Source organism: Melanotaenia boesemani, chromosome 9 (genome assembly GCF_017639745.1).
Source record: "Melanotaenia boesemani isolate fMelBoe1 chromosome 9, fMelBoe1.pri, whole genome shotgun sequence".
NCBI classification, from domain to species: domain Eukaryota; kingdom Metazoa; phylum Chordata; class Actinopteri; order Atheriniformes; family Melanotaeniidae; genus Melanotaenia; species Melanotaenia boesemani.
In genome coordinates, this window is record NC_055690.1 from 19,518,099 (window position 1) to 19,537,676 (window position 19,578).

The window sequence follows — 19,578 nt, forward strand, 5'->3', positions numbered from 1 at the left end:
TCTCTTTCTGTCAAAATGTGATGGGGGAAAGTAAACTGAGAAAATTACAAATTACATTGATTTTTTCCTTTTCTTTTTAAAATAACATTCTACCCATATAGTTTCAAAACAAATAAGTAATATCACAGTACTTTAATTTCACATGCGTATTCATACTACAACCCTAATCATATGTTTTAAGGCTTAATAGCTTAATAAAAATAAACTATGTTTTGACTTTAGCACCACAATGAGGCCATTCTGACGGCCGCATTCACTTCTGTATGATGATTGGTTGTTGTTCTTGTCAATCTACAGCTAACTAGGCGTTTCCGATTAATTAGTCTCGTCGTATCGCAATTCTATTGGTTAAACTTGTTTTGCGTCAGACGTGATTGGTTTGTTCTTCTCTAGCGGGTAGAACCTTCCAGAGAAGGGCGTAGTGGCAGGAAGTGATATTCAGTATTTCTATCACAAATCGGAGCTTGGTGCACTGCTTTACAGTTTTTTTTACTACAGTATAGGGATGAATTCTTCAGGTTAAACATCGACACTTGATGATTTGAAATACTATCGAAGAACATACACACGTTTGTAAGTAACCACGGCAACATTACCGTTCGTCGGAGGTCTGCCAGTGGATCCAACGTGACTGCTGCTGCTAACCATCTAAAGAGCTAGCTAGCATTGTTTAGCTATTTAATCTAAAAATGTTTACCGAACTGAAGGCATTTAAAATTGAACTTTTGCGATTACATTTACTATGTTGAATAAATTCACGAACAAAAAGCTGGCGTTGTATTTCTATGCTAAGTTCTAATGACCAAATGGGAAAGTAATAGTTAAGTATATCAAATTAAGTGTTAATTTCAGTTAAAGTATGTGTTTGCTGCTATGACATGTTGTATTGATTTAAGTTTAACTCCTAAATTGACACACTATTTGTCTCCCTTTGTAGTTCTTGATCGATAACTGGGTTCAAACAGTTAAAGATGGACAGTGAAATAACAGTAGTTACAAATCCCGTTGTAAAAGTACGGGTAACAAGCACCCTCTCCTCGTTTGAGAACCAGAGCAAGTTCAATAGAGGGATTACTATTGCGGAATTGAAGGTGAGGATCACCTAACACATACCTAAAACAAACAACAACAACACCAAAAAAAACCACACAACTTGTGTTGACATATCTTGACCACTTATGTTGTGAAAATGTTGTATTACATCCACTGTTTATTGCCTTGCAATTAGAGCAAACTGGAGCTAATCGTGGGTGCACCTGCCTCCTTCATGGACCTGGATATTTTCAGTGTCTCTGGCAAGTTCTTACAAAAAATGGATGACAATGAAGCGCTGCTGGGTTCCTATCCTGTGGATGACAATTGCCGAATACATGTATGTACAAAACAAGTTTTTGAGTGCTTTTAGTATAACAGCAAATGATAAACCAGACCAGTTATTTGCCATATTTAAATATTGGCATTGTTATTGGTCTCCAATTAATTCAAGAGGGTTCGAAACAAATTGAATGTACATTGAATCTGCCCGTAGTTCAAATGTGAATGTTTATTCAGTTGACACATTTAATCATTTAGTTATAAAGGCAGATTACATCTTTAGAAGCAAACAGACAGTAAAGAAATAATAATAAATAAATGTTCTTTTGTGGTTGGATACTATCTGTCTTTTTACTTTATACAACATATTAACATATGGTCATTGCTGCACATCATTTACACAAATTTTGACTGCAGAAACATGCAAAACCAATATGTCTATATCCTTTTTAAATGTAATTTTCTGTACAGGTTATTGACAGAAGTGGAGGCCAGATGGGTGAGCTCCTTGATGTTTCTAAAGTGGAAAAATTTGAGATCTCAGATGACGCCTATGATAAAAGGACAGGTAAAAATGTCCCTCGGTTTGAAACTGTCTATGACAATTGTCAGAAGAATGTTGTATTTTAAAAATGTAATAAAAAAAACAACTTTTATTCAGACTCAGCAAGGTCGTTCATGAAAAAACAGCATGTTGGTCGCTTCAATGAAGAAGAAATGGCGAAGAAGCAAGCTGATCTCATGGCTCGGAACGCCGAACAGAAGGCTGCTGCTGATGCCATTTCTGTTGGTAGTCGCTGCAAAGTGGAGGTACTTGGGCAGCCTGTAAAACTTGGCACCGTCATGTATGTTGGTAAGTGTTGAAAAAGCTTGATTGTGGTTTAAATTGTTTACTTTTTATGGAGCATTAGTCTAAACCACATGATACATGTGCTTTTCTCCCCAACGAAGCAGATTTGTTGTATTTTATGTTGATTAAGGCCAGTCTTTCCTGGTTTGCAAGGGCAGCGGAGGAGGAATTGTAGACCTGTTTTGTTCCACAAGTTAGAGCAGACCTAGATTAGCTATTGGATTATTTACTTTGTTATGCACTTATTAGTCTATTTAATTTCCAGAGTGTTGTCAGACTGTTGGAGCCCATTTCAGACATGGACCATTTTCCATTAATACTGTGGCAACTGAACATATTATTCTAATCTGTGAATTACACTCCTGATGTTTTTTGTCATGTTTTGTGAGAGCAATTTGATTAGATTGAACCCAGTAACATTTTTTAGTAATTTCTAACAGCATAAATGTGAACTGCTGCTGTCACATTTATGGGGCTGGCACGTACAGCAGCAAGGGCTTCATCTGGATTCTTATGACCTGTTCAAAGGAATCTGACATCTCATTATTAAATTTATAAAAAAAAAAAACAGTGCCATCCAAAATTTCCTCCTTGATGGTTCTATTGTTGATAATTAACTGTAGCATGTTGAAGTTTTTGACCTTTTATTTTTGTTATTTCTCAGTAGGTAAGGTAAATGAAGAAGAGAAAACTGGGCATTTAAGCGCCAGCTGAAAAATCTAGAGCCTTTCAGTTGCCAAACAAGAGACATATAAGTCCTGTATGGTCCTGTGTTGGACAGGTTGCCAGTCCAGCACAAGACCAGTACAAAGATAAGCAATACAAATAACCATTCATGTTCAGATTGACTCTTAGTCAATTTAAAATCACCAGTTAACCTTATATGTATGTTTTTCGACTTATATGCATGTTTTCATACCAGTGCCAACCACCACACCTTTGTGCAGCATTCAAACTATTAAAAACAGATATATAAATATTTTAACCCATGTTATGTTTAACCCAGTGCATGCATCATGCATGCTAATCTGAACTGTTAAGGTAAAGTGATTGTGTGTAATGAGAAAAATGTGACTCTGTAAGGACTCTTATATTAATCCTCACTTGATTAACTGTCCAGTCATGTGCACAGTGCCTCTCTGTAGCTTTTGCATGCATGTCTGAATGAGGCACAAAAAGTAACAAATCATCGAATGACTGAAAGAAATTGTTTTAATAGATTGATGTAGTCATTAGTCTTATGTTTGTCATGTTTTTAAAAGGCTATAAACACAGCCTAGACACAGGATACAGGATCATAAATCTAGATATTTAAATTTCCATGTCTGAAAAGAGCAGCATGCTGGTCAGCAGAAAGGACAATGAAGGAGCACACATATACTTACTTGCATGCAATCATGTTTTTTCACACGTTTGCTGCTCACCTGCTGATGTTCTGCAGATTTAATTTAGGATTAGGTGGAAAATCTCTGCAAGAAATCTCGAGTTAGAAGCAGACATTTGAGTTTGCACACATCACCCCTCTGGGACATCTCTAGAACATTTTAGTGCATGTGTGACAACAACTTCTAAGTCAGGTAGTTTGTTCAGTGCATGCAGTGATGATAAGATGGCCTAAAATAATCCAGACGAGGGACATGTTAATTCATGATCTTTCAGAACACAGAAACTACAAAGATAAGTTCATTTAAAAAAGGAAAAAAAATAAACAAAGGGTGTAACAAGAAAATACACTCCTGAAACTATTGTTTGTTGTGCCTGATATAAATGCAGTGTCATGTATGTTGTAGGTACAACCGATTTCAAGCCAGGTTATTGGGTTGGTGTAAAGTATGACGAACCCCTGGGAAAACACAATGGAACGTAAGAGCATCTTTCTTTCTTTCTTTCTTTATTTGAAATCAGTTATGTGTTTCCTAATTTTGGCTCACTTTTTATTTTTTTTGCCTTCACAGTGTCGAGGGGAAGAAATACTTTGAATGTGGAGACAAATACGGTGCATTTGTGAAACCACTAAGCGTGACCGTGGGAGACTTCCCTGAGGAGGATTACGGTTTAGACGAGATGTAGGACTGTGTAGTTTTGTTTGCTTGGTTTATTTGTTTGGCTCCAAAAATGTAAGCGCCAACCTCAAACTGTTATCTGTTCACCAAACAGAGAAGATGGAGAGTCCTTTTATTGTTTTTGCTTCTCTATGGGGCATGTTCCAAAGGCACTTTAGTTTCAAGTTCTTATTCCAACATGACAGAGGACGTTGTTATGCTGTGATTGTAACTAAAGATGTTTACAAAAGAGCAGTTCAATCTAGAGGTGTTTGACAAAGCAGAGGGTTTTTGTTGCAGTATAATGAAGTTTAAGTTGAGTTTTCTCACTTCGTGTACTTTTTGTTCATTTGCTTGCTGTCTGTGAACCAGTTATTTCTCCATATTCAGTTAACCTCAGTGTGTTTCAAAATGAATGTACAGAAGTGTCTCAGTTTTTTTCAATGGACAATGAACCCTGGCTGATATTGACACTAACATATGAAGTGTGGCATTGTGACTTGCATTACCCAACTATATATATGTCCTAAGAATTTACATAAATTCATTGCTATTCATTTACAGCTATGATTGACAGATTAGAGTGTCATGCCAGGAGAAAAGGCAATATATCCACATTAGCTGATATTTCTATAATGAAGAAAAACTTATCAAGTGTATTCTGAGTCTGGGGTGCCACCCTTCATCTCTGAGTGAAAATCTTGGTTTTCACAGCCTTCTTTTTTAGACAAAATACATATGACCTATGTGCAAGGGTAAATATTTGCTTTATAATCATTATTGAACTCCTTAAATTTATGTTTAAAATATAAAATGGTCCAATTTTCAGTTTTCCAAATGAATATAAGTATTTTTTTTTCTTTTTTTTTAAAAACTAAATTCCTATTGTTAAAAATGTCATTGTCCAAACTTGAATGTGTGTTGTTAATATTCAAATGTTTCAAATTGTCAATTTAAAACAATTTTTCTTTTTTCCCTTTAAATCTTATGTTACTTATTTAATTTAAACCACTTTCACTTCTGTTTAAATGTGTCAGAATCCATAAGTAAAATCAATCATTTGTTTTATATCCCAGTAAATGAAAACACACACACACATTTTCAACCTAAATGAGCACTAAACTAAAATATTTCTAAAATGTCGAATAACTATCCAATTCAGGTCACACCTAATGAGCAGGGCTTTTTTAAATGGCATTTTCTGTAGTTGAACATAAACATGTTTTTTTTTTCTCATCCTGTAGCAGTCTTTTCTGCTCACTCTTGTTAATTGCTGGCTGACAATTTTTTTGTTTTTGTTCTTAGTCTACAGTGACTATTTCCATATGTTGTATTGTCTTGTGAACAAAATGTTGAGGCCGCTTTTTAAAGACCTCCATTGATCTGAGGCGCCTTGTCACTATGTGCCAAAGGGTAATGCATAATAAAAACTATTTGTCAGATATCAGAGATTATTACACTGAGTCATTTTCTTTGATGTATTACACTCATTGCTAACTTGATGTTTGTTTTACCCTTTCAGTCATTCCTTTTAACTTTTAAACCACTTGGCTGTGGTTCACGTTTATGTTTAGTAAAATGCATAAAAATATAAGTGCAGCAATGAGGATGATTACGGAAGCGTATTGCATTCACTTGAAAAAAAAAAAAAAGCTTTGTTTTTCTGAATTAACGAGATAAGTTTTTCCCAAAAAAAAAAAAAAAGCTTTGTTTTTCTGAATTAACAAGATAAGTTTTTCCAAAAAAAAAAAAAACAAAAAAAAACTTATTTCAATTAGATGTTATGATGATAACTCCTTTTGAAATTTAATTTCAAAACTAGACTTTAAATAGTAATATTTTATATAGTTTATATACAATTTAGGAAGTTGGTAGTAAGGCAAGGCAAGGCAAATTTATTTGTATAGCACATTTCATGTACAAGACAATTCAAAGTGCTTTACATAAAACATTTCAGCAGGGTGCAGAAAGCAATGATAAAAAAAAAAAAAAGAAAAATGCAATTAATGAAATAAAACAGATAAAATGCAAAATATAAAATTTCAGTGTGGGGAAAGACAATAAAATAATAAATTACATTAAAATGATTAAAAGCAAGATAAGTTAAATAGTTTCCGTGCAGATTTCATGCATATGCGCATGAGAAAAGAAATGTTTTTAACCTGGATTTAAAAATGTCTACATTTGGTGAAAGTTAGTATTCATTTTTAGTGAAAACAACTGTTTTCAAATTAGTAAAACTTATTTTCATTGATGCGTGACTGTGATGTGTAACTTGTACGTTTCAAGTTGCTTAATCAGTCACAAGTAGTTTGCAATATTTATCGTCTCACATTTTTCATCACTGAGATGTACGTCACACCAATGACGCTTACATTGCTCTCTCGCGTTATTGAGCGCAGTTTCCCAGCCAGCCCTGTGGTGTGTTCGCGATAAAGACGAAGAAAGATGGCGACGCAGGGGACCGAATCAACTAAAGCTGCCGTGAGCAACGGCGAGGTAAAATTTAATGACACTCTTGCAGCGTTGTTTACTTGTCACCTTCAGGGAAAAGGTTCAATTTGATATTTCGAAGGAAATGGGGCGGAAAAATAACATTTAAACGTTTCAGCGGTCGTTACACGAGCCCCAGTGACGCTGTCAGTGCCGGTTGGTTTTAAAACGGCCCCCTCCTGCCGTTGTGTTGAGAAATACTGACTATTAATTAGATGAGGTACGGAGCGAGGAAGGTGTTGACTCAGAAAACAAAAACAAAAAAAATTAAGCTAATACTAAAAAGATAATTAGTTGACTTTATATTAACGTGAGCCAGCTGTCTACCGCAGCGTGACAGTTAGCAATCACAAGGCCCGGATCTGAACAGCGCAGCTTGGCTTGGTTATCCGGGCCAGTCTTGAACGGATTCCTCTCAATTTTTTTTCTTGTTTTTGGACCATTTTGTTAAATCTGTTATCCACTAAATAGATTTGACTATCGGCTCAATCTACAGTTTCCAAACACAAAAGTAGAATGTTTATTTGGCAGTAGACAGTAGTTGACACAACCAGAGTAGCCATCAACATGATTGCCTAACCTTGGAAAATGAAAAAATGTCAGCAGTTTCTTTGTGCATGTACATATTTCTGAATACTTGGGCCTCCTTGCCAAAGAGATCAGGAGCCCATAGTCTTATCCTGTTAATAAATTACCAAGAAACGAAACAAAACACCTGCAATATGTATAGGTGAAGCTACGTAAATTTGAAAAAAGTATCATGTCAAAGGGATAAAATACAGGATTTCCTGAAAGACCAAATATCCCTAACTGACACAAAACAACATGAAATTAAATGGAAATGATCACAGAGAGGTGGAAAAATAAGCAGTAAACGACCATTAAACATTTTTTTCATATTTGACAAAATTGTCAAACATCAAGAAATGTGAGCTGACTATAAAGTGAAATACATAATGGGAGACACAGCTAAGTGCCTTAGTCTTTTATAGGATGGAAAGGATAACTTGACAGATTCGTGTCCAGAGGCTAATAGTCTTATAATTTGTGGCTTTAAATAATTAAAGTTGCTACTGTTTAAGAAGTGGTTTCATTTTCATGAGTAACTAATGTTCATTACGACCTAAAAGGTCACAGTGATTCACCATTTCCTGGAGACAAACCACTTGCCTCCTATGTGCTTACCTACAGAAATCCTAGTTGCAACAAGCTAGAAAACTAAGGTCTAGCAAATAACAGTCCATCATTTGTTTTGACTGTGTATAACTTGAATTTAAGTTTTTATGTTTTCAAAAATAAATACGATCATAAAAGAGAATATCATTAAGCAACTTTTTGCTCTTTATACATTACCAGAGGCCTCAAAGTCCTTTTACAACTATCTAAAAAACAGTTTTGAAATGGGTCTCATATCCACATTGACTTTAAGAAAAAAAATATCTTTTTCATCTGCAGCTAAATGTAAATAAAACCTTTTACAGCCCTTCAGGGATTTGTCCTCCAGAAAAAATAGATGCTTAGCTCTGGTTTGTAAGCAATTTGAATACATGTGTAGCAGAAACTGGGGCAAGAGTACAATATGTACTAAGTGTCTCTTTTGCAATAAAATGCACTGTTGGAATAAATGGGTTTTAGAAGTGTTTGTGTAGCTGCTGGGGCACACTAATGTTAGACATTTCTGTAGAGATAATCTGGGACGGTGCCAGTAAGTGTCACTACAGGTGTCTGATCTACTTTAAGGTGTTCTTCCAGTGACCTCAACACTACACACACACACATATATATATATATATATATATATATATATATATATATATATATATATATTTACTGTTACTTTGTGTTGTAGACATTACCAGAGAAATCTGCTTCTCTGTGAATAAACAGGTATCTGAACTTTTTCATCTCTTAATGCCCAACCCAGTGATAATCTGGTGTGAAGTATTTACTGTGAACCATGGATATGTGGTTAATAATTAATACTTATTCAGGGTGTGCAAATTGTAAATCATTATTCTAAACCAGAGGAGATAATCTGTTTCTGTTTAAAAGCATGTTTGTGATGTATTTGTTTAATTTTTGTGGTGATCCCACCAGGAGAGAAAGACCCATGCTTCTGATAATAGATTTATTTCTATTTAAACACAGCAGGACATGGCCGTGAGGATGAAAAGCCCTATTTTGAACTACTACATGGCCTTAAACTGTCCTGTTTATGGTGCTCAGCCAATGTCATACTATTAACCTTCTAATTTGTAGAAGTCACCAATTTTAAGGCCATTCGTCACCTTTTATAAATACTAACCTGTTTAAACAGAAAACATTATTCAGCCTAAAGTGCTGTGTGTTTGAAGGGGCCAGCTACTGGTTTCCCTTGTGTTGATGACAACAGAGGCGATTAGATGTTTAGATAGTGAGTGAGTCTCATGACTTGGCATGTGCTTGTCTATTGTGTCATTTGAATAGAATGTGTTCTTGCCAGAGGGGTATGCTGGGGGGAGGGAGGGGGTGTGTTATGGAAATGCTGCAGCTTGGAGTGAAAATGTATTAAAATAGAAAGGGATTTTACTGACCACAATTCATTTTTAATATGCGCAGTGACTCCCACATTATATGACATTTCTAAGAGTTATTTAAACTACACTAAAACTCCAAAGGCTTTGTTGGACCAGTGGGTCATAGTAGTTGCAAAGTGGTATGTCAGTAGCTTTGACAGTCTGGTTGATCTTGGTTTGTCAGGTTTCACAGTTCCTTTTTAAAATGTGTAAAGCTGCAAGAACTTTATTTTTAAATAAAATGGTTTTCTTAGTTTGTAGAATTTTTTAAAAATTATTATTTGAAGGGTGATTAGCTTATAGCAAATTATTTTTGACTGCTGAAGCAAATTGATCCAACTTATAATGAAGTAGAGACTTCTCAAATCCTCCAGTTTTAGAGTCCACAACAAAACAGTACTTTGTGTGCTTGTTTATTCTTCTATAAACAAAATGGTTATTAAATTTGTTCCCAGTTTATTTTCAAATCTTTAAATCTAAAAAAAATGAGTTAACAGTGTGCTCCTATTGATTTAAGACAGCATAATCTTTTCTGTTATTACTTCACCTAAATGCGTATCAAGGACTCGCAAGTCTAAAAATAATTTAAGTAATAAAGTTCTTAAATATATATATTAACATATTATTGGCTAACATAGGCTTTTAATTTAAGTGTACAATTTCAATCTTTAAAAAGTGTTCTGTACATAGTTTTTTAAGGAAAACTGAGTAAAGATCTTAATTAAATCATATCACCATTTTGGGTTTTCAGCAAAGTACATTGAACTTGGAATAGATGAGTGGAACCTTTTAGCTGCCAATGAGCTTTTCTTCATGACATGGCTCTAATGCTGCATCATCATTCCCCCTTTCTTTTGGCTACCTTGACCATGTTTTTTTTAATTTATTTATTTTTTGCTGTAGGTTAGCAGCAATGGGACTGCTTCAACGACAGACGGACAGACTGTGCAGACTGCTGGAAACGCACAGGACCCTCAGCAGCAGCAGCAACAAGCACCTAATGCATGGCAGGTCATTAAAGGAGTTCTCTTTAGGTGAGTTTACTTGTGTTTAATCTGGCAGACAGAGAGTCAGCTCACTGTCCAGTGTCGGAGATTAGTTAGCTGTTCCTTGTGTTTGTGAATTTTGGTGACTCTTCAGTGTTATACTCAATTAGGTAATGTAGTTCCTCAGGAGCAGTGTTAATTTAGAATAAGATGAACATTGTGTTTTAAAGCTTGAACAGGTTTAGTATTAGTTGATCACCTACAGTGAAAAATTATTGTTGCTTGGTCTTCTACCTTCTGCAAGCAGGTAGTGTTCCCGCCAATCAGCAGCCACTCTGAAAGAAAACATTTGAACATTTTTGTGAATCATGATTTGTAATCACAATGTGCAGTGGAAGTACACCTGACAAGTATCTTCCTGTCTCAAAGACGAATGATTTTTTAAATGGAATTTTTATTAGAATTTTAGCTTTAAGTTCCTCCCCTCCAGTCTAAACTTCATTTTTATCGAGAATTAATCTGTTTTCCTTTTACTGTGATTGCACTTGTTCCTCCAGAATCTTCATAATCTGGGCCATCAGTAGCTGGTTCCGCCGAGGGCCATCCACTCCTGACCCCACCACACCAGCAGGTGCCCCCAGAGTACCCAGCAGGAACCTCTTTCCCAAAGACACCCTCATGGTATTAGACTTGTCCTTTTCACAGAACTCATATTAAGCCTGTTTACATCAAAATCAAATTTCTACGCTTAATCAGATAAATGTAATAATTTGATCTGACACGTCTATATGCACCTCTAAAATACGATATTTGAAAAATCTTGTCTACAATACCAGTCCATTATCGGGTTTCTTTCGGAGCATGTACATGTGTGGCCATGTCACTTCCTTTTATTTTCAAAACATCTCATCTTTGTTAAGCATGGCGGTACCTGCAAACTTAGCATTAGTTGGTAATGTGCTAAATAATTACAGATTAATATTTTGCTTCTGTGGTTCCCAAACTTTTTCTTCAGGACTCCCTTTTTATCCACAATAATAATGTTGATATTAACAATAATAATCCCACAACCACATGCACCTCAACGTACGATGAAACATGAAGAAATGCACAGCAAAATAGTATTGATTGGCAGAGAGTCTTCAGTTCGTTATTCATATCATATTAAAAATTTTAAATTTGGCATTATTTTGGTGAGAGAAGCTGGTTTTGGGCATGTAGGAGTTTTGTCACACCAGTGTAAATAATTGACCAAAAAAACACTTAATCTTCCTCATTTATGAAGTTTCCAGCACCTACATTTAGAATTTTAATCATTGGGTGTCCAGAAACAAAGTTATTATGAGTGCATTATCATTGTGAGAGAGGCTGATTTTGGACGGAAGCAACGCAGCTTTTTGCACTTGCGCAGATGTAAAACAACAGCATTAATCAGATATACGGGTCTAAATGCAAGAACAAATTGGAGTATTGGGGAGAACATCAGGAGGATATGTCTATATGATCACCTGAATTCTGTGATTACTCCAGAAATCAGGTGATGATCAGAGTTTTGGTGTGCATGTAAACAGGCTCATTGTTAAACATTTACCCAACAATTCAAGGTCTTCATACCTAAACAGCTGGATGGTCAACCAGTGTAGCTGCCTACTTGGCTGGTCTCTCCTGGCACAGTAATATGATCAACACCTTTATTTTCTCACTGTGCCTGTAGGACCTGTATGTGTACGTGTCCCAGGAGGAAGTATTCTCTGACTTCAACAACACAGAGGCCCTGTTCTGGTTCCACAGGGACCTGGTCTATGGAGACTGGACCACAGGGGAGACTGGAGATGGCTGCTATCAGCACTATAAGGAGTTGGACAACCCAGAGGTGGGGATGACTTAATACGGAATGAAAGTGCAGTATGAGCGAAAGATGTGACACAGTTATAGGCTGGTGAGAAGGAATTGGTATGAGTTTCGATAGCTGGAGATAAACGTTAGTGAAAGACCAGTTGATTTTTTTTTTGTATCTTAAACTCTGATTCATCCTTCTGTTTGGTGTGTGGTTGCAGAAGGTACAGCAGAATGGCTCTCTTTACATACACGTCTACTTCACCAAAAGTGGATTCCACCCAGACCCAAAACGCAAGGGGCAGTATCGCAGACTGGCCACAGTTCATTCAACAAGAAGTAAGACTCTGGACAACACACACTCGCGCTGTAGCACTAAAATATCTGACTTAAACTTTTAACTTTTCCCTCCATCAGTGCTGAATAAATTCAAGCGAAGAAAGTTTCAGAAAACCAAGAATCTGCTCACAGGAGAGACAGAAGCAGATCCTGAAATGATTAAGGTTAATATTTTAATCTTTCTGATTACTTTATCATGAACTTTTTCTGGCAGAGTATGCTGTGTTGAGTCAAACGTAGAGTTTGCAATGGCTGGACTTCCTTTATTTACTTTAAAGTAATTGCTACTGTAGTGCAGTAGTGGCATTTGTTTTGACACAACATAAATAAAGCTCTGCTTTACTTTAAAATCGGTCTGTGTCACTGAAAAATCTGTTTTATTTTATTTTATTTTTTTTTATTATTTTATTTGTTGGGTACTGTTTTCATGTCTGATCAACTGTACTTCCTCACAGCGGGCAGAGAGTCATGGTCCAGTGGAAATTATCTCACACTGGCATCCCAACATCACTATCAACATGGTAGACGATCACACAGCCTGGGTGAAAGGCTCTGTTCCACCTCCTCTAGACCAATGTATGTTTCTGGAAATATTTTTTTCAAAGATCTTGAGACCAACAGAATTCTTTTGTCCCTGTGAATGAAAATACATCAAGTTTTGGTTTAATTTAAAACATTGTCTGACATTTCTACTCTCCCTCCCTGATGCTAGATGTCAAGTTTGATGCAGTCAGTGGTGACTACTACCCCATTGTGTACTTCAATGACTACTGGAACCTTCAGAAGGACTACTATCCCATCAATGACACCCTGACAACACTCCCACTGCGTCTCACTTTCTGCCCACTGTCCTTGTGGCGATGGCAGCTGTATGCTGCCCAGAATGCTCGCTCGCCATGGAATTTCCTTCCTGAGGACACCTACGAGCAGTCGGATGAAGACCAAGACTCCGTCAAAGTGAGTGCTCGTGGTTCACAAAATTGAAGAGGGGTACCATGATTAACAGTCAGAGTCCATGTGGATTATTTACTAAAGGGAGATGGGAATAATTTCGCCTTTAGAGCTTCTAACTCAAAAATAATGCCCACAATCATTGGCAAAAAAAAAAGAAAAGACAATGGCTTAGTGGAAGTCTGCGCTCTGAGTGCTTCTAGTTTATTTTGATCTTGTTTTTGTATAGCGTTTAGTCACAACAGATGTCATTTAAAGTCACATTTCCTATAGAACAGTTTTACAGTTCATCCTTTAATAAAAAAATAGACAGTCTGATGTTTAACTGATTTACTTGATGGCATGTCAGAGCTGCTTTCTGTGATGCTCTGAGTTCGTCCTGATGCCACACACAGACACGTGCACACACACAGGTGGTCACACTTCTGTCAGTGGACAAAGTGCATGATTCTGAAAACATTTCAACCAACCGAACATCAGACAAAAATTTTAGTTTTTTTTTTTTCCTCCCAGGGAGGGTGAAGATGGAAACACACTGAGGAGCAGCCTGAGTATTTCTCCTGCTTCGGTGTTATGCTGAAAATGCCATGCCCATCGCAGGAACACGCACGAGCTGAATTTACCATTGTTGTAGTAATTCGAGTCATATTGCAGCTAGGGTTGCACCGATTTACTCCTGACACCGATATGTGAGATTCAGTATTGTCTGATACCGATACAGAAAAACAGCACTGAATTACCAAACAACTTATGTCTCATTGTATGGAAAAGACTAGGATTGTTCTTTTGTGCAAGACAACAACATACAGTAGCTCCACTCACTTGGTTGGGAAATATTCAAAATAAACTGAAATCAGCATTTTTGAAGGGTTTAGTAAAATTGTGCAAATAGAAATTAAACATCCATTACAAAAGCAGCTGGATTAAACAATAGTTTCACTAGTTTGGTTAAAAAAAAAAATCATATAGTTCTAACTTGTCAAACTTTTTTTCACACATACCACTCGGTGTCAGTGACCTGCTCAAACAGTTTCTCAAACTTCCTGGAACATTCACTGCGCAGGTATTCCACGTAGCCATCGCATGTGCCAGCTGAGGTAGTGTGAAAAAGTTCCCGATAGCTGATCCCTTCGCTCGTTCCTTTTTAGAACAAATGTGAGCCTCTGCGTGGCGCGTTCTTAGTGCATGATGTCACTCATGCGCTAATTTATCATGCTACTTTATCATGTTGATTATCTGAAAGTTTGCAAACTTTGTTACTCATGAGATATTGTGCACCTGCATCTCATTACACTATTGAATATTTATTAATCTAGTGACTTTTTAGTTGTGATATTTGATGTACCTTGGTGAGTGGCTTGTCTTGTACCATTCTGTGGGGAGCTTTGTAAGCTATTGACCTTCATTGCTGAGAATCATTGCATTACCTTTTTGTCTATAGGTTGCCCTTTTGGAAACCAATCCATACCTGCTGGGACTCACCATTGTTGTCTCCATTGTGCACAGCATCTTTGAGTTTCTTGCCTTCAAAAATGGTGAGACTGACAACAGCTAGACTATAATTAATGACTTTTATTTAAAAACAGAAAAAGAGTCAGCATAGTGCATCTGCATCCAGTCTCATCTCAGCTCTGTTTTCTCCTCAGACATCCAGTTTTGGAACAGCAGACAGTCTTTAGAAGGTCTGTCTGTGCGCTCCATCATATTTGGAGTGTTTCAGTCTCTAGTTGTGCTGCTGTACATTCTGGACAACGAAACCAACTTTGTGGTGCAGGTCAGCGTCTTCATTGGTCTTCTTATTGACCTGTGGAAAATCACCAAGGTCATGGATGTCAGAGTAAGTCAGAAAACACGTTTTATTCACAACTTTGAGTTGATTTTAAAGCCTGCATGAAGAAAGGAATTTGATAATGCACACACGGCATATATAACAAAAAGGTTACAGAAAAACATTGTTTTGTCATATATTTGAGGAAAGTTGGTCAGTATACAGCAGTAAGTGGGAAAAAATCTAAACTTCTTGAAGTAACAGTTACTATGAAGGTCAGATTTTGTACAAAAGAACGAAATTCAGGACAAAAAAAAAAGCAAAAAACAACAAAATTGCTTTGTCAAAGTGAAATAATGTGGGATAATTTTCATTAATAAATGATCATTTATCATTTAAACATTCATTTAATGTGATTATTTTCATTTACTATTAGGAATTTAAGTTAGTTGCCCTAAAAAATTACTGAAAGGTTCAACTTTCTAGCACCACTGTGCATTTAATTATTTCAGCATCCTGTTATGTGCTATTACGATATTCAATTAATCATGTATTGTGTTCTTTCCTTTAGTTAGATAGAGAGAACAAAATCGCAGGGATCTTTCCGAGATTGGTGTTCACAGACAAGTCAACATATGTGGAGTCTTCAACCAAAATCTACGACGATGTAAGTTTAATGAGTACTGCAAGTCCCCACACACTGATGGAATTTTGCTTTCTAATACACATTAGAGGGCATATTTCATTTAAATATGTATTATTAAATCATATCAAGTTTACAAAGAGATGCTTAGGAGAGAAAGCAGTTCTAAATAAATAATTCTGCTTTTACAAGTGAATAAACGAGAATCACTTTTTCTCAAGTGAATTCCTTTTTATTAAAAATGTCTTTTTCCCCCTTGTTAACAGATGGCCTTCAAGTACCTGTCATGGCTTCTCTACCCTCTGTTTGGCTGCTATGCTGTCTACAGTTTATTGTATGTAGAGCATAAAGGCTGGTACTCATGGGTACTCAGCATGCTTTATGGCTTCTTGTTAACCTTTGGTAAGTTTGTCTGTATTTTTTTACAGCATTTCCTATAATATCTTTTGTAAAGAACATGTACAGTGAATGTCAGTCATTGAAACTTAAATATAATAATAGTGTAATGAATGAAAAATAAAAAAAAAGGCTTACTGAAATATATAATTATGTACATATATTTTGAGATTCTTTCATGCAACACTAGTGAAATATGTACATGAAGTGATGCAGGGATTACTGAGCATGCTCAATCCAGGCTAATTTTTTAAGTTTTATGTGACGATCATGACCCTAAAGATTGATTATTTTACTTGAACCAGCATACACTTGGTCTTAAAAATATCTCTAATAAACATTATTAGTTCAAGTTAGTGTGTATTAATGATTAGCTCTTCCTGTAAGTATATGCTTTAGTATCTGTATTCATTTGAACACTTTCTGATAAATGATTTTTTATTTAGACCTATTTAAGACCCCGAAATTTGACTGATTATTCATGATTCTCTATGATTACTCCACGTATGAGTGGCTGCAATCACTCCTAATGTTGTTGTACTTGCTTTATGGTTACATACTTAATCCCAATAGCCTCAGCTAATGTGTATTATTAGACATACAGGCACAGTCATTCATGCTGCCTGCTGGTTAATTTCCTGCTTTTGGTGATAGAATCGTTCATATAACCAGCTCTTTTCTTTCTCTACTAATGTCTTTAGGTTTCATTACGATGACACCACAGCTGTTCATCAACTACAAAATGAAATCTGTAGCCCACCTTCCATGGAGGATGCTCACCTACAAGGCCCTCAATACTTTTATTGATGACCTGTTTGCCTTTGTCATCAAGATGCCCATGATGTACAGGATAGGATGCCTCAGAGATGGTTAGTCTTTCATTTTTTACATTTAGATCAGGGGAAGTTAAATAATTGCCTAAAACAACGACATTTATTGTCCTCTCATTTGATTTATTGATAAGCGTTGTGCTTTCTGAAGCGGGAAGTTGATATAGATTTATTCGTTTAGGAACCTGGTATGTTTCCTCTGTATTCATACTGATCCAATAAGAATTGCACATCCTTTCTTCTAATTCTGTTTGACTGACTGTTCAAATTACCATCTTCCCCTGAAATCTGTCATCGTATTCATTGTAATTAATCCTTTAACTCCAGTTAAAGTTAATTCCAGCATTACCTCACTGGACAGCCGCAGACAAATATCATCCTCAGGCCATGTTTGTGTGATACATCAAACAAAGAAACTCCTAATATCTTTCTCTGATGTATTTAGCTTTACGTAATAATACAGGAATGCCTTAAAAAAAAAAGGGGGCGGGGAAACAGCTTATTGGAAACAGGTTGAATTGAAGGAATAACGGATCCAAACTGGGCTAAATTTCACTGGGCTGATCTTGGTTTCCTCTCCTGCAGATGTGGTGTTCTTCATCTACCTTTACCAGCGCTGGATCTACCGGGTTGATCCTAACAGGGTCAATGAGTTTGGCACAAGCGGAGCAGATCACACTAAGAACAACACGACGGATGCCGCCCCCGTGGCGGATGCCGTCCCCGCTGCCGCCATCACAAACAAGCCAGAAGAGGAGAAGAAGAACGATTAAAGCGAGACCTCACACTTGTCTTCGCCCCCTGACCCAGACTGGAGGGGTGAAGAGGACTTGTGGAAATTAGGCAGGGAGGGGAGCAGCTGTTTATTATGGACGTCACTACAAAATTGAAGAAAGAGATAAAAAGAAAAGAAGAAAAAAAAATTATGCAGTTCAACTGTTCCCTCTGATCTCTGTGTGGATCCACAGAGAATCATTTTCAGTGTAGACTCGGTAAATTCTTCTTTCTGTTCCCCACCCATCCCAACCCTCTCGTTTTGCAGTTCAAGTGAAGTAAAACAAAAACGTGATGTACTGTATTCTGTGTGACCTTTTTTTTAGAGGGTAACAATGTCTTGAAGTAGATGTTGGGAGGGGAACAGGTCACAGTTATACTACAGTTTTTTTATACAGGGAAGAAAGAGGCCAAGTGCAACTTTTGATCTTTGTGTATATTCCTTGTGAATTTTTCTTTTGATTTCATTCCATTCCACCGTGTTTCAAGTTGCCTGGAAACTGGTGCGTGGTGCTGGACAAAACTGGATAGATCCTAAGCCACAGTGGAGGCTGAAGAAGAGAGGTGGTGACTGGAGACATGATGGATGACCCTGTAGGGCACTACCCACGAGACAGTGACTACTACCCTTAATTTTAAACAAATGGTTAATATTCTGAACTTGAACAAAAAAAAGTAACAGCCTTGTTGGTATTAATATAAATATATTAATATTGTTAATGATTTAACTTTGATTTCAGTCTCTGAAGCATTCTTTTGTATGTCAAACTGTACAGACTCATGTTAATAATACAGATGTCAAAACTGTCTGGCAAGAAATAATTTGCAAGTCTGATTTTTATTTCCCCCTCAGCTGGATGTCTGATATTCAAATCGTTTCACCTTCATGCTCCAAATTAGATTACCTCGACACACTGAGGAGTCTGCTGGAAGTCTTTTTTAATTTTTTTTTTTTTTTTCCATTTTAAGTGCTGTAAGCCTGAAAGAAAAAAAGGGTTCCATGCTGGTATATATAATTTTTGAGCATTCATGTTTATAGTAAAAATACATGTGATTGAAAATGTCTATGCAAAGCTTTATTTTTTTCAACTTTTACTCATTTTTCTTACCGTTCAAGAACAATATTTTTGCATGAAAGTGACTTTAATGTTACTCTGTGGATGTTGTAGGAAATACAATATATGTGCTTTAAACAGGATCCACAATATTAACTTCTTCAATTTTTTTTATTTTGTGTAGTTTGACAGAAAACTAAACAGTCATCGCAGTTCCCCAGAGAACCCAAAGATAATGCTTTAGAGTCACTTTATTGGCAATTTAGCTTAAATCAAATGTTTCAAGGGAAAAATTAGTTTGACAGAGGTGTAGTTAGTGTACAGTTCTCTGTACGTTTAGGAATTAAAATAAAATAACAGAATACTTTGTATTTTTCATTTAAATTCCGTTTAAAAAAAATTTGACAAAGGAAAAAAAAAAAAATACCTGTCACTGCCTCTATATTGCACCAAGATACTTTGCTGGTAGATTATTCCAGTCCCTCTTTAAGAGCTTGTCTTAGTCCCTTTTTGAGCATTTCCTCTGTCAGTAATCTTACACTCACTGTGATGTTCAGAACTATGATGGTGGAAATGATTTTGAACATCGATATGGCCTTTAGCTTTCCCAGTACTCCAGGTCACAGTAATGATGGCACTAAGTGTAGGATGGAAATGGTGCATGTGTGCATGAAAAATTTCTGGAAATATAATGGTTGCAACAAGTTTAATCACAGTGCAGCTCAAGTGTCATACAGACAGAATTT

General features: G+C 36.3%; 2 protein-coding genes across 2 annotated transcripts; both read left to right on the plus strand.

Moving 5' to 3' along the window:
* The first annotated feature begins 400 nt into the window (after positions 1–400).
* tbcb (tubulin folding cofactor B) lies at positions 401–5,650 on the plus strand. The gene is made up of 7 exons (XM_041995167.1): positions 401–573; positions 938–1,091; positions 1,229–1,372; positions 1,786–1,882; positions 1,976–2,167; positions 3,955–4,027; positions 4,120–5,650. The coding sequence occupies exons 2-7, from the start codon at positions 972–974 to the stop codon at positions 4,232–4,234; spliced, it is 741 nt and encodes a 246-aa protein (XP_041851101.1). The 5' UTR covers positions 401–573; positions 938–971; the 3' UTR covers positions 4,235–5,650.
* Positions 5,651–6,587: 937 nt separating this feature from the next.
* On the plus strand, positions 6,588–18,997 carry clptm1 (CLPTM1 regulator of GABA type A receptor forward trafficking). Its single transcript, XM_041995247.1, has 14 exons — positions 6,588–6,705; positions 10,158–10,288; positions 10,798–10,921; positions 11,955–12,113; positions 12,298–12,415; positions 12,494–12,579; positions 12,871–12,991; positions 13,128–13,372; positions 14,808–14,901; positions 15,013–15,203; positions 15,706–15,801; positions 16,044–16,179; positions 16,875–17,042; positions 17,589–18,997. The coding sequence occupies exons 1-14, from the start codon at positions 6,655–6,657 to the stop codon at positions 17,774–17,776; spliced, it is 1,908 nt and encodes a 635-aa protein (XP_041851181.1). The 5' UTR covers positions 6,588–6,654; the 3' UTR covers positions 17,777–18,997.
* The last annotated feature ends 581 nt before the right edge of the window (positions 18,998–19,578 follow it).

Coding starts and splice junctions, on each gene's coding strand:
- tbcb (XM_041995167.1), top strand. CDS start 972: ATGGACAGTGAAATAACAGTAGTTACAAATCCCGTTGTAAAAGTACGG. Junction 1,883..1,975: donor CGCCTATGATAAAAGGACAG/GTAAAAATGTCC, acceptor ACTTTTATTCAG/ACTCAGCAAGGTCGTTCATG. Junction 2,168..3,954: donor TGGCACCGTCATGTATGTTG/GTAAGTGTTGAA, acceptor TGTATGTTGTAG/GTACAACCGATTTCAAGCCA.
- clptm1 (XM_041995247.1), top strand. CDS start 6,655: ATGGCGACGCAGGGGACCGAATCAACTAAAGCTGCCGTGAGCAACGGC. Junction 12,580..12,870: donor CAGATCCTGAAATGATTAAG/GTTAATATTTTA, acceptor ACTTCCTCACAG/CGGGCAGAGAGTCATGGTCC. Junction 17,043..17,588: donor GATAGGATGCCTCAGAGATG/GTTAGTCTTTCA, acceptor CCTCTCCTGCAG/ATGTGGTGTTCTTCATCTAC.